General features: G+C 42.9%; 1 protein-coding gene across 1 annotated transcript; it reads left to right on the top strand.

Moving 5' to 3' along the window:
* Positions 1 to 7,218: 7,218 nt before the first annotated feature.
* LOC119437420 (39S ribosomal protein L15, mitochondrial) lies at positions 7,219 to 13,447 on the top strand. The gene is made up of 2 exons (XM_037704450.2): positions 7,219 to 7,730; positions 11,690 to 13,447. The coding sequence occupies exons 1-2, from the start codon at positions 7,293 to 7,295 to the stop codon at positions 12,125 to 12,127; spliced, it is 876 nt and encodes a 291-aa protein (XP_037560378.1). The 5' UTR covers positions 7,219 to 7,292; the 3' UTR covers positions 12,128 to 13,447.
* Positions 13,448 to 15,054: the final 1,607 nt, after the last annotated feature.

Genomic DNA, 15,054 nt, shown 5'->3' with positions numbered 1-15,054 from the left:
TAACTGTTAATCCAACATAATGAAAGAAACTGCTATGCTTCACTAAGACTGTTGTCATGCAGCTCATTATACCACAGGCAAAATCAGGTAGTAACCTTCAGTAACCTAACCTTCATACAGCTGTGAATCTCTTGTGTTAGTATAAATAGCTAGTAAAAAGTTAATAGCCAGTGAGAGGTAGTAACTGCAGCAGTTCCAAAATGCTTGCTTCCATGCAGTTCCAAACTTTTGTTGAGATTCTGAGCCAGTGGAAAATATTAAATTTTCATTGGCTAATTATCAAAACGGGTATGCACCAGGGCAGAGAGACTGATTGATTAATCTATCAATGCTTTAATAGCAATCAAATAATTGAGGTCACAAGGGCAAAATCAGGCAAGCGTTAGCACTGCCATCGCCACAGCTTGCTCAACATATTAAAGATAAATCAAATAAATAAATGAACCGATTGAGCTTCCAACTGAGATGGTGCCTCTAGACCTCTCAAGACGAAAATCACTAATGCACTCTGCACGTTGAGCCAGATAAGGGAAAATCCAGCCTCTGACGCAGCTTCTAGAACGTAGGCATTGAACAAAGGGCCAGCAACATGTCAAGCAACTTTGCCTCCGCAGCTGGACTTATGACTGCATCCGAGAGAGTTCAATATGCTTGATATGGCCACTCACATAGTGTCGCCGATGTGGTAGTAAAGGCAACTGCTGGTTTTTAGTATGGCTCTTTTTTTAAAATTAAATGTTTATGCACATAAATTGCTAGGATTTACATTTTTTAGCTCATGCATAAAAATCTATAAATATGATTAATTGGTGGCCAGCCCCAGTATGAACAACTTTTACTGGAGCTGCTTCCTAGTGGCATTTCAGCTTTTCAATTCATAGAAGTTTTGCGCTTTATACAATTTCACAACATATGTCACTAATTTACAGCTTGAAGCACACCATGTGTTGGGTGATGCTGACTTCTGGAAGCAAAATTTGTATTTGCATCATTACCTTTAACAGCCTGCAATATTTCACTTTAGGGGCACATGGCCAATGGCCAACAGGTGGTAACAAGAGGAGAACTAGTTCATGGCTGATTTAGTTGGCCAGAATATCAAGGGAAAAAACCCAGTTACATCTGGCCATTGACAATGTCAGCAGAAGGTCAGGCTTCAGAGAATGCCCCGACATCTTTAGGTTCTATGCTGCTAATGGTGTTTCCACAGGTTTGAACTAGGGTTGGTAATATTGATGAATGATTAATTGATTTAATGTATCCCACAAAACAATTAATCTTCATCGATGTTCACCTTTCATTGAAACAGGTCATTAGACCTGTTTGATTAATCGTTTTCGAGAACAGGAGTGGCGCGAAAATTTTGAAATCGTTCTGGAAATGCGGCGCACGAGCAGTGACTGTGCAGCTGTGGTAAAGCGACTGTCGACTGTTTTTCTGAGTCCCGAGTGATGTCTATCTGAGCGCTTCTTCTCCCCCCACGCAGCACATGCCACCACGTCGCCCGAAGCCAGAAGCTTGAAATGCCTTCACAGTTCAAGGCATACTATAGCAACCCAGTCTTTCATTGTCGTGCCACTCCCACTCCACTAAAGACGTTGCACATCATGCGCGCCGGTTTGGAGCATGTATTTGATGTAACGCTGCAGTTCATGTCGATTCCAGCAAATCTATAGCGTCTGAGCATCTCTTCTCGCATGCTGGTTGTGTGGCCATTCAGAGAAGGTGTCGGTTTCACTATAGTGTAACAGAATATCGGGTAGTGTGTTCAGAGAGGATTCACGGCTGCCGCATTTGATGTCGAAAGCCACGAGATGGCGCCACCAGAGCATGGGCTGCTGCATCACGCACCGTTTACAATGCGCTACGGCGCTTTGCATACATCGCGCTTAAGAATCTGATTTTTAATTGCTAACACGTCAATGCTAACACGTCCCTGCTTCGACGGCATTGTCCAAATCATTAACTCTGGCTTCTCGGGTGGAGCCATCACAAGTTTCAAGATGAGAGCTCATTTCTTCATCAAGCTATGCATTGTCCGAGCCAGCGCCTCCTCTATTTTTCAATGCCAGCCAGATGCGGCCGATCCTATGGTTCACCATCTTCTCCAATCGCCCTTTCCTACTCTCCCCCATCGGCTAGCATTCGCGCCTGCTTTACAGTCATGGGGGAGAGTACCCTCTGGGTAGCGCCTCACGATGGAAGTCGGAGGCAGTAATCCTGACAGACGCGTGAAGCATCTACCGCATCCCCTCCGGAATGGCAGCAGTGCGCGCTCAGTGGCTCAGATGCACGCGTGATGCAGCAGTCGTACCCTCTGGGTAGCATCACATCGCGGCAACTCACTGAACTAAGGCGCACCAATGGCTCCCATTGCGGAGCGAGCGATTGCACGCGCACTGAAAAAATAGAGGAGGCGCTGTCCGAGCTGACTGCTTTTGCGAAGTTATGAAATGACAAGCTGTTTACAATAATCAGAAAGTGCGTTGATGTGGGATGATTATTTGATCAACATGATTGTCTGACACTCCCGAAGAAGTTCTCTAACGGATCTCGACTCAGCCAGGATACGTTTGAGAACTTCGTGGAAATGCACAAACAGCTACGGAAATGCCCATGCAGTTCTTACAATTACGTGTCACACATAAAAAAAAAAAAACATGTACCAATGAAAACCTACTCCTCCGTACGCAGATATCACACAAACAATACATGAATATTATGTAAAGAGACTGGCTACTTCATTTCTAAAAGTCGCAGGATCAACAGTCTATTGGATATAGCAAACGCAATGAATTACAAAATGATCATATACCTAATTACTCAATTATTTAGGTATTATGAAAAGTGAAAACCAATAGTACAATTATTTTACTTATTTATTTGATAATCATAAGTTTTAGCTAATTGAGTTGTTTAAAAGTTGGATAATTGAAATTAATTAAATAATTATTTAGACGCAACCAGCTCTTTGCATTGCGGTGACAACCACTGTGTCTAAGTAAAACTGGAATACCTCAGGGAAAACCAAGCCTTCATTTTGAACAAGGAATGGTTTGAGCCACATGAACTCAAAAAAATACGGGGAATGCAGGAGATGGAAATTGAAGACGATGAGCAACACGAGAACAAGGTAAGAGCAGGAGCCAATGTTTCGACAAGTAGACTGGTCTTCTTGAAGGCCAACGTGCCCCCTTGAAGAATACAAGTGCACTTGTGCAAACGTTGGCTCCTGCTCTCGCCTTGATCTCGTGTTGCTCATCGTCATAAACTAAAAGAAATATCACAACACAAATTTCGACGTACTCGCTAGGGGCGTACAACCAGCACAAGTGACAACAGCAGGAATGAGCGACGGGTCGACGGATGTTGGCGGCGGCGCTGGTGTCGCGTGGGCTGGCATCCAAGTGCCGGACCTCTCCACACTTGCCGCCTCACGGCAGTGCATGGCGCGTACTGCCCCTGAGCACACTACCCCTTTCTAGTGCACTTTAGTTTCACCCAAACATCCCAGCCAATTGACATTTCTTCGCTCTGTAGAAAAGAGGATGTGGTTTAAAATGCTAAACAAGTATTTTCTTTTCAATTGAATTATGTGGCTTTACGTGCCAAAACCACTATTTGATTATGAGGCACGCTGTAGTGGGCGACTCGGGATTAATTTTGACCACCAGGAGCTTGGCGTTCCGGTCCCTACGGGAGCGGCCCGCTGCGTGTTGAGACACACTCTGCAGGACCTCAATACAGTTTTTCGTACCATACCATACTAGGGGATATTTAACGTGCCCCCAATACACATGACACAGGCATTTTTGCATTTTGCCACTATCGAAATGCGGCCGCCGCTGCCGGTATTTCATCCCGCGACCTCGTGCTTAGCAGCGCAACACCATAGCCGCTAAGCCACAGCAGCAGTCAATTTTCTTTTTCCTTGTGCATATTGCATTTTCTTTTTTGCATATTTCGGTTGCACTTCACCTTTCACTTTTGTCATTTTTCTTATTTCTTGTTTAACTGTACCATACAGGGATTCACTAATCCTATTTATCTTGTTTAATGCTGCTCGTCATTTTATAGCATTTATTATTTATCTTTTCAAAAGCCGCTAGTGTCAACTATAATTAGTCTTTAACAAATTCAAAATTATATGTTATTAACGTTTAAACACTTGTGTTTCAAACCTGGTTCCATCTCTCAAACGTTAAAATACGGTCCTACAAAGATAGATAACTGTGTTTCAACCTTTCTAAAAAAATGCCGGGAAAAATTTCGATTAATCGATGAAAAACCCTGCATCAAAAGCAATTAATCAATTAAAAAATTAATTGAGCATCCCTAGTTTGAACAGGAGTAAAAGCAAACCTCATAATTAGGTATAGGTGAACTTACACTTGGCAAAAATCTTTCAAGTAGATGTGTGCCAGTCTGACAACTGATACATCAAAGACAGCGAAGCTGTACAAGCAAGTTTTCACACCCTTCTGAAGTACTAGACGTCCGTTTGCTGGCTCATGACCACGCTTCAATACAGAAACTGCTGCTTCAGTTGAGCATGGTCGTGACTAGCTGTTCTTAGTGACAGCTCCCACAAAGGCTGCAATACAGAACCACGATGTCTGCTTTCAATGTCGCAGCTGTAAGAACTCCAGGCTGACTTCCAACGTGGAACCAGCATAACGCAATGTAAGAAAAAAATAATGATGAATTACTGGTTAAAAATGCCACGCTATAAGTTGTCTATTCGAATGATATATATGCAAGCTAACTTCAATTTTATAATCATTGATCATTACATTTCAAAGCAAATTCGGGGCTCCGACACCACATTGAGTTACATTTACATTTTATATCAACCACGCCATCGCATGCTGCTACACGAAAACTGATGCGGAACTTTCCTCAACAGCTTCTCTGTAAAAGTACTAACTGCAGCAGCTACTGACAGATACTTCCTGTTGCAGACTAACTTTTCGCTAGCAGCTTAATTATTACTAATGCAAGAGATTCACAGGTGCATGGAAGCTATTGGAAAAGGCAACTGCCTTGTCCTGCTTGAGGTCTGTTATGCTGCCTGATGGCAGATTCAGTGAAATATTTAGATGAAGTGTAGTTCCATTGATTGCATTGGATCAAAAGTTGTGTCCTACCTTCTGGTAGCCACATGCACAGATAGTAGGTTAAGAAATTTCCATCCATAACCATCTGTATTTACATAGATATGCAGGTACCTTGAGGTATGAGCTGTGCTTCCAAATGTATTGCTATAAATACTCACGAGTCCGCTTCTAACAGACACACTGCACAGTAGCCTGTTCGTTTGCTGTGTGATGCATTGTTTTTCATTGTTGGTTCCAGTCTATTTCTTTCTGTGCAGTGTACAGTTAACTGCAACTCTGCTTTCCTAGCATGACTGACTATAATGAACTGACAAAACAAAAAGAACGCGAAAATGTGTTCTTCGTTTTTCATTACTTGTTTTCTTTTGTGTAGTATGCTGTTCCGAATAGAAGCGACCTAATTATGGTCTTGAAAGCAGTACTAAAATTTACATTTGTTCAGTAACGGTCAGTACCACTGCCTTACCTAATGCGTTACCAACACGTTGGTAATGTAATGCTCCATAAACTGCACCGCCGCGCACCAACTGTCCTCGGTAAACTTGGTTGTTGCCACAACACGGCCGACACGCGCACGAACATACGCATGCACCTTTATCAAGTTCATCAGACGATACTGCGGTCGAACTTTGGCTACCGGCCAGTGCTACAATTCTATGCCCGAATGGGCGAAATTTTGTAGCTGTCAAGTGCTTCGAAACGATATCGACGTATTTCTGACAGCGCCTGAGTTTACTCTAAAAGGCGGCGTGGCACCGTTTTTTTCTTTTATTGAACCTCCGAAATCATAGCGTTTCAAGACGTGCAGACAACGAATGCGTGTTCACTCGTTCTTATGGTGAACTGTGATCTGCGCAAGTCCTGTTTCACGGAGCAATAAACAACATAATTTTTCGCACGCTTGACGGGGAATAGAAAATAAATAAACCTCTGAAGCAGTCATTGCAGTGCTGTTGAGCATGGCCCAAGATAGCACCGATTGAAGTAAGGACTTACCGATCATGGGCTCATAAGTTGACTCTGAAGCTTAAGCAGAGTGCCAACTGTGCTCAGCAGCGCAATCAAAACGAAGATCAACACCTAGCGTTGGTCTCCCTCGTTTGTGACGCGGTTTGGGCTAGTTTGTTTGAAAGAAATACTCGTCAACGGCGCAAAAAGGAATAGACGACGTCGACGAGCAATGGCACAAATCGAACTTATTTGTCCCTTTCTTCGCGCCGTTCATCCCATTCACGGTGTAATCCCGTTCATGTAATCGGCTGTTTGCACTGGGCCTCTTCGATTACCCGTCCTTGACAATCCCGGCCTGTCCGAAGCAGTGCTGTGCAGCTTCTCGGACAGTCCGGGACTGTCAGAGACGAAAGATCGAAGAGGTGCGGATTGTACCATCGTTTCTACAAGTACACTTAACACGACTCTAGTTCAAACCAATACAAAGTTGGTCTTTATTCTATGCCCATACCATACTAAACCATGGAGGAAGAAAATAAATTTTGATGTTTTCTTCCTTCATGCTTATGATTGTAGACATTCGTGGTAATCATGCAGTTTTTTCCTTGCTCCATGGTGGTCATGATCCTTTCACATCGCTTCACATGCTTTTACTTGCATGTTTTCAACCGCTAGGTGGTGTTAGCAGTGCGCTATTTTTTTTCTCAAAGCATTGGGGTTTAGGGACAGTGAAGGCAAAATAGACTTTAGGCGGGTAGAAATAGCCAAACGGAGGACATCTGATTGGTGGCTAAAATGAAGGCAGGGGTGAAATTTCACCCACCACAAAGTACATTAATAGTCACGGCTAGGTAGCGTATGCCACCGTCCGATTTAAAGGGTTCAGCCTCATTCATCTATTCATGGATGGCTTGCCTTTTGTCTGTGCCAGCTGGTAAATCTCAATAACGAACGAGAATCCTGTCTCATAAATAGACGCGAGGTTCCCATGACATTACAACCTTCTAGCCACTTCTGGCAGAGCAGCCGCCGGAACAGATCATTTCATATATTACGTCGATTAAAGCGCCATCATGGCGCCAGCTCTCAGTTGCTTAACCAATGCCTCCTATTTTGCTTAACTTGACCGCAACGGAATCCAAGACTGGCCAGTAGCCGTAGCCGCTCAGCGCTGTGCCAGGCCGGGCAGGATTTACGCATGTGGTAACGTGTGTGTCGGAAAGCATGTCGACAACAGAGAAAGCGCTGCAAGTTTTGCGGTATTTACCTCGTGTGAAAATATCTAATCTTCGCGACACGCCTGGCAGCAACTATGTAACCAAAGATATGCTAACAAGAGGGCCGCGGCTGCGCCCATTCTGGAAAAAAGATGGGGCAAAACACCACATGGCTTGGCCCCGCCTGGGCTTCGAAGGAGGCCAAACGCCGTTTTATCTGAAGATCCCTATGGAAAACTACAACGAGAAGCATTTCCTTCGCCGTCAGTACCCTCCGATGTCTCTGAAGCAGCTGCAGCTCTTCATCGATCTCGGACGTGTCGATGTTACGCGGCCCATAGACCTGGCTGCCCTGTGCAACACTAAGCTGTATTTCTTAGACCCCCGCGATCGCCACTTCGGCGTCCACTTGACCGCCGAAGGCATGGATGATTTCAAAGCCAAAGTAAGTGGACCGCATTCACCCGTTGTTCAAAACAAACATGCTATCACCGCTAATCTTTTCGTCGTTTTTCAGTATGGTCTTAAGGAACACTAGGAAAGCTGGCATTGCAGGGTGTGTATTCTGTAAGTGTCCACCTTGTGGATATGTCCATTTCGTCTGCTGCTGAAGTGCCAATTAGCTGGGAGCGCCTGTTTCCTGACGTGTACCCCTGCTCAGCCAATCACAACTTCAGCAGCAGACGAAATGGACGTGTCCACTAGGTGGACAGCAGTTGGAGGGGTATTCTGTAAGCATTGCTGACTTTTTTTTTTTCATATTCAGTTTTATTTTCAACGATATTGTTAGGGGCCACCCAGGATAAAAGCTCTTACAAACAGCTTTCGAGTGCCTGGGGGTTCTTTTTGACAGCATTAGACTCTTACCGTAGGAATGTATTACACAGACAATTGTGTAACTAATGAAATATAGCCTAAGACGCAAAGCAGATTACAAAACAATGATACAGATACCAAAATACCAAATGTGTACAATAACAGAATATAGGCGTGTTTGGCATAATGTTGCTTAACAGCAGATATACAGTATTTACATGAGGATATCTCGAAACGCCATATCCGCTGAGAATTGGCATGTACAAACCTGCAAGCAGTTATGAATACTTGCAGAACGCAGGGAGTAAGGCATCATTTTTCACCACATGTGTAGGATATTCGGCATACAGTTCACTACTGCTACTTCTTTAAGGATATGACGTCCCTAAATCACAAAAGACCCGGACGTGACTCCTCCTTCCTTAGGAAATGGATAATAATTTCGAAAACATGATTAAAGCCTGTTAACTCTTCACTTGTCCAACAGCTTATATTGACTTTAGTGCAAAACTTCAGAGGCACAGCTGTCACACAAGCTACCCACTCATTGGATGTGATAGGCATCAGCGATTTTCCCTGGTCACTGTCATCATGGTTACGCCAAATTGCATCCATCTCTGACTATTTCGGAGTGCACTTGCACTCTTTACAATGCATGGCAAGATTGAAGCCAGCAAAAGGTTTCAAACTGTTGCTGTGCTTGCGCAGCCGAGTGACATCTCAACACCTCATTCTATGTACCTTTTCTGAAATTAACCAATACCAACTCGCCGAGCTTGTTACCATTCTCAACATTGGGGCCCTGAATGGGTTCATCAGGCTCTCAAATAAAAATTGTGATTGCCAATGTGTCGGCTTATAATATTATGACCAAAATTCTGGCTTCTTCAATTCGTCATCTAATACCCGTCAGATAACTCATCATCACAATGAGCGTCCTCTGGTGCCAATGACGATTAAACTTGTGCATTTCTGGCAATTCTTGTAAAAAGTTGCCTAAAAAACTTTTGGAAAAAAATAGTTCGAAATATGCAGGCCTTGAAAAAATTCCGCTCTCCTAAAAATTTCTCGAAATTTGGCACGGCACTTAAGGGGTTAAGTCAAATGAGGTATTTTGATCACACCAAGAACTCGTGTTGGAGAGAGAGGAGCGAACAAACTCTGTTCAAATAATCTAGAAGTACTAGACAACTCTCGTGTTAATGCACAATGTTGTGTCCCAGGAGGTGGTACATAACCATGTCTGCATAATATAAAAAAAGGTTTGAGAGGAGTTTAACCACTTGTAACTCTTTTAATATAGTGTACTGGCATAAAATTCATGTGAGATAGCTTATGAGGTACTATGTCTGGGCTTTTAGGTATGAGAAAAATAGTTTTGGGGACTCTTTATAACGGTCCATGTAGCTCACAGTGCACATTAATTCACTGTTTAAATGCCCTTTCTTGTTTTTGTTCGCTAATATTTGATGGACTACACATGGGCAGCTGTGTATCTTGTATTTTGTTTTGTTATTGCAATGGCCAGTTTGACCATAGAGGTCGACTATTGATTGCCCATTCAAAAGATTACAACCACGTCACCATTGTTAGTCAACTAAAAAGCCATGTGGTTAGCTTTTGTGCTGAGGTGAACTAAAGCGCACCCAGCCAAATCAAATACATTTTGAAGTGAGAAGTAGAGACAGAAGTAATCAATGTGGAGAAAGAATTCTAGCTAAAGAGTATTGGTGATTTTGAGTCTGTAAATAAATTTCACTTCACCCTCCTCGCATCTCATCCTCAAAGCCCTTAAATTGTCCTTGAGTGAGAAGAACCAGGGGAACTGTGGGGCATGCTTGACACAGTGTACAAGGGCTTATTAACCAGTTATTTGCTTTTAGGATCATGCACTGCGTGGTACCCGCAGTTTGATATATGTGCCAGTTCGGCTTCCATGATTAGGAGTGGTGCCGACAAACACTCCCAAGGCAGGGAGATACATGTGAAAGAATGTGGATGGAGGAGCACTTGCCACCTTAGCTCTGTTGGCAGAGCGCACCATTTGTGTTATGTGAAGGTTGTGGGCACTGCTCCCACTGGTGGCAAGCTGCCTTCCCTTCCATTTTTTCTCCCCCCATTTATTTTACTACAAATGTGACGTTTATTGCAAATTTAACCCTAATGCATGAATAATAATACATTTCATTAAAAAAAAAGGTCATTTTCCTAATGCTTTCCTTGACCTTACATGGTTGTTGAATGGCCCTTGAATCGATAGTCAAATATGCTGTTCTAATTGTTATACACACACTCTTAGGGTGAACAGCTTATAACCAAGGCTCTGAGGTGAGCATCCACCACAAGGTGTAATTATTTCGTGCTGAATATGCCTTGCTCACGCAGTTGGTAACCACCAGAAAGTGTGGTCACTCTCACCATAGCATTAGGAGCATTTGTCTTGTTAAATAGTACAAAGGAGTAATCACACTTTCTTAGGTAAATTTAGTTCCACTTACTTTGTGCCTGTGAACTCTTAATCAGCCATTTTATTATTGTTTTTTAACTTTCACAATTTTTTTCTGTGAAACTATGCTTGGGAGGGAGATTTTGTTCTGGGGGGCGGGGGGCAGTTTTAGATTAACTTGAAGATTTGATGTGTATGATCAAGTAAATGAAAAAAAGACAGGGACGTGACAGAGACACAGGACAGCACTATGTCACGTCCTGTCTTTTTTTGAATTGCGCTATAGGTTTAGCCAATATGAGGAAACCGTACCAACTAGCCCAAGAATCAGCCTTGTTGATCAAGTAAAGTTGTTGCTCCTTCCCTTCTGAGTGCACCAGTAAGTTTGGCCTCCTTGAATTTCATCGTCTGCTTAACACAATCTGAAGTAGGAATCAAACTTCGAAGTTCACTGCATTTTTTTTAAACAGCCTGCATATCCTTACGAAACCTTAGGTTCACATTGGTGGCATGTTCAAATTTGTGTGAGAAGCACTCATCAAACTTAGGGGATGGATTGGGATAACTGACAATGCATCCTTGTTTAAGCATTTTCTCTCAGTTAACCCAAATTCTTCACTGATGGCCTCAGAGTTAGATGTTCTTTGTATCTTTTCTTTTTGCTGTACTATTGCCTAACAATGCCATACATTATTAGGTCAGGCTGAGTAAACCTGCACAGGCTACTTTCATTCTTTAATTCCCCCGCAACGCAGTTGCATGCACTGTGCTGTAGTGATTGGTTACAGTGCAGCAGTTTAGTTGTTTGCTGTTTATTTCATTTCTTGAACAGCTATGTCTCATCATTGTTCCTTGGCACACATTGTGGTATCTACTTCATCAACCTTCAAATCTGCTAAATGAGAACAAAGCAGTGTTTACATCTAAGAACTTGCACTTAGGTTATCTGTTTTGTCTCTGTTCCAGATGTTTAGATGTGTACTATGACTAACTGAATGTTAGTAACACCTAGCACTTCCGTGCCATCTGCCACCAGAATGTGGCACCAAGACTGTGTCACTTAAGTTTTTTTTCTTTTGCAGGTCAAGGTGCAATGGTGACTGTGCTCCAAATTTCACGCATTGCTCTTTGTTTCTGTGCAGGTGAACATTGAGGTTCAGCATGCCAGAGAGCCTGTAATTGCTGCCATTGAGCGCAACGGAGGCACCATCACCACAGCCTACTTTGACATACACAGTGTCACAGCCCTCATGAATCCTGAGAAGTTCTTCAAAGAGGGTCGCCCCATCCCAAAGCGCCAACTGCCGCCAGAGGATGCCATTCGTTATTACAGTGACCCAGAATTTCGTGGCTACCTTGCCGATCCGCAGGAGGTGGCCAAACACCGGTTTCTCCTGGCGCAGAAGTATGGCTACGAGCTGCCGGACCTGGCGAAAGATCCTGATCGTGAGATGTTGCAAGAGCGAAAGGACCCGCGTCAGGTTTTCTATGGACTTCAGCCGGGCTGGGTCGTAAACCTGAGAGATAAGGTTATTCTAAGGCCAACCGACCCAGAGTACAAGGAATACTACAATATCTGAGTGCTAAGTGTAGTGCATTATGGCTTTTTAAGTGCTGCCCAGGCACAAAAATTTGTGAGCCATGTGTAGAGGTGCCTATTCATTGTCACTTTCATATCAAATGATTATTGCAGTTAAGTCATATGCCTTAGATGATCTTTTTTTTTCCTTTTAATAAGTCTAAAAAAATCTAAGATACATGGTTGCATCTCTAGAAAGCCTTTGCCTGAACCTGTTGAGTTCAGTATAAAATGGTGTCATACTTTTCTGTGTGTATTAGCTGGTCTCATTGTTAAAGTCGACAAAGGCAGCGATGGGGGCTTGTTGGTGAATCATCATTAACATTTTTGATACATCATGAAACGTAACATGGACACAAGAAGTGTTACGTTTCGCGCTGCATCAAAAGTGTTCGTCATGATTAAAGTTTGTAATTTCACGCAAGTTTTCGTCTGCCAGGCTACTGTTGGTAACGCCACAAAAAACTCGATAATGTCAAGTGCAGTAGTTCTAATAAAGCATTAATTGCTATTTTTGTTTCATTTTTGTTCTGTGATTTGCACAAAGATGGAATGCAATTCATTTGGAAGTTGTCCAGTATGGAATAAGTTTCTTTAGTAGCTTCCTTCTTAAGGTACACATTACTTTCATCACCATGCCTCTCATGCCTATTTTTATCAAGCTCCATTGACTGAAATAGCTTTTAACCTGGTTACTTATGTTTCGCTGTTGGCGAATTTAATGCTTTTATTAGAAAACAGTTCTCGTCTTCTTTATGCTGATATGTTTTCATTTGTAGTTACTGAAATTAGCTTATCTGTTCATTACTGCTTTTCTTTTACACTTTATGAACAAGCTGAACACGGTAAAAACTAGTGTTAAAAGAACACAGTTTTGACCATCACCACTGAACAGGAGCTTCAGACAGCTCCTTATCGCACTACCGGGGATGTTGCTTTGAGCAGATCTATTCTGAATTTTCTTCAAGTCTGATGGGATGTGCCACAGCAAGACGGCAAAACAATCACACTAATGGGCGGTGCCCCTACATTACATTGAGATGAACGAGAATGTATTTAACTTTGTATGTTAAAGCTCACTTGGGGTAAAGTACTACATGGTGCAAGAAGTGTTTGCTCCGAGAGTGTTTCACAGTAATCATACTTACCCTTAGAACAGTCTATAATTTTTATTCACAACCGAGTGCGCGAGTTTTGCATGTTGTGTGTTTTTATAAGTGCTATATTTTGCATATTTGCACCATATTCGTCAAGGTTAAGGTGCTGAATGCTTCTTGTTCAAAATTGAGCTATTAAGATTGCCATGATGCCCTGCATAGAATGCACAGGACAACATCGCTCAATTATTTTGCTCTTGCAGCTACTTGGCATACCATTGAATGGCCCTAATGCCCACTCGTAGGAAATCGTGCCTAGAACTACTAGCTGGTCTTGTACAATGGACAAGCAACACCTGCGAATCCCACACTAGGAAGTTGCTTTTAAGTTACCTGCGAGAAACGGGTCCCTGTGATATACTGTGCTCAGTTTTGAGTGTGTATGTTGTTCAATGTAGTCTGCCCTGTATATCATTCCACCTGTCATATGTCATGACATGTGGAATGATGTGGCACAGACACGGACTATTGCTGCTGCAGAGCCATTTCATATCTGTAAGAGTACTATGCTGTTGTCTCTGCGAAGTGGTTGCAATCCACGGAGAACACAAGAGAATTTGTCCTGGTACAGGAAGGAAATAGTAAATCCTGATGTGAAGCTTGAACTGCCACCTTTGTTTGAGAACTAGGGGCCATATTCAAGCTCGACCATTGGACAGTGACGACGTGGGAATTCAGGCGTGAACTTGTGTGTTATCAGAACTGACGTTGCTTATGCATTTTTGTATGGGCAGTATTTGTAATGTCTGATAATTCCCAATGAATATGGTGTTCGGCTGCTGAGCACGAGGTCACGGGATCGAATCTCTGCCACGGCGGAGATATTTCGATGGAGGCGAAATGCGGAAAACACTCGTGAACTTAGATTTAGGTACACATTAAAGAAGCCCAGGTGGTCAAAATTAATCTGGAGTCCCCCACTACGGCGTGCCTCTTAATCAGGTGGTTGTTTTGGCACGTAAAACCCCATAATTTAATTCCCAATGAAATGACATTAATCGCCCAGGAGTGGGACTGCTGTGCCTGAGCCAAAGAATAATGACTAGCTGCGCCAGATGTGTAAAAGTGCCTCAAATTGCACTCGTGCTGCTACAAAACCTGTAGTGCGACAACCAAGGGTTCATGTCCAGGCCAGTTTTAGTAAAAGTGGCAACCACATAAATGTTCTGGGTTTTGTTAGTTTCATCCTCAGCATATCAGGAGTTGCTATACTCAACTCTTGTGCCATTCCAGCCTGCGATTCACTGCATTCTTGTGTGACAATACCCGAAAATGTACTGCACTCTGTGTCCGTGAACCATGTACACCTTTCGTCAAGGACCTATCAATTGCATACCTTCATACTTATCCAATGAGAGACCAATGAACACACAACGAACATACAGGGTGTCCCAACTATCATGCACCAAGATTTTAAAATATGCGAATGCCACGTAGCTGGACAGAACCAAGGTGGTGGTGTTTGCTGCCGCTTGGAGATACTCAAATTATTTTTTGCATTCTGCCCGATTACATAATTAGTCTTTAATTAGTTAATCATCTCAAATATTATAATTAGATGAGAAGTGTAGAGGAGAAAATTGTAGAGCAACATGAAAAACTCCCGATACAGCTTTCTGCTGCTCAATACGTGCTTCATAAAAGTTTTTGAGCGTGAAAGAAGAGAACGAGAAAACAACTTTATTTGACCCGTTTTACAAAAGAGGGGGGTCAAAGACGCTCCTGCCCCCGTCACCTAAGAGACGGCTGAGATATCTTGTATCTTGGCGGC

The sequence above is a fragment of the Dermacentor silvarum genome, chromosome 1 (assembly GCF_013339745.2).
Source record: "Dermacentor silvarum isolate Dsil-2018 chromosome 1, BIME_Dsil_1.4, whole genome shotgun sequence".
Lineage (NCBI taxonomy): Eukaryota > Metazoa > Arthropoda > Arachnida > Ixodida > Ixodidae > Dermacentor > Dermacentor silvarum.
Note: the sequence above shows the minus strand (reverse complement) of the source record. Positions and strands in the feature narration are given on the sequence as shown.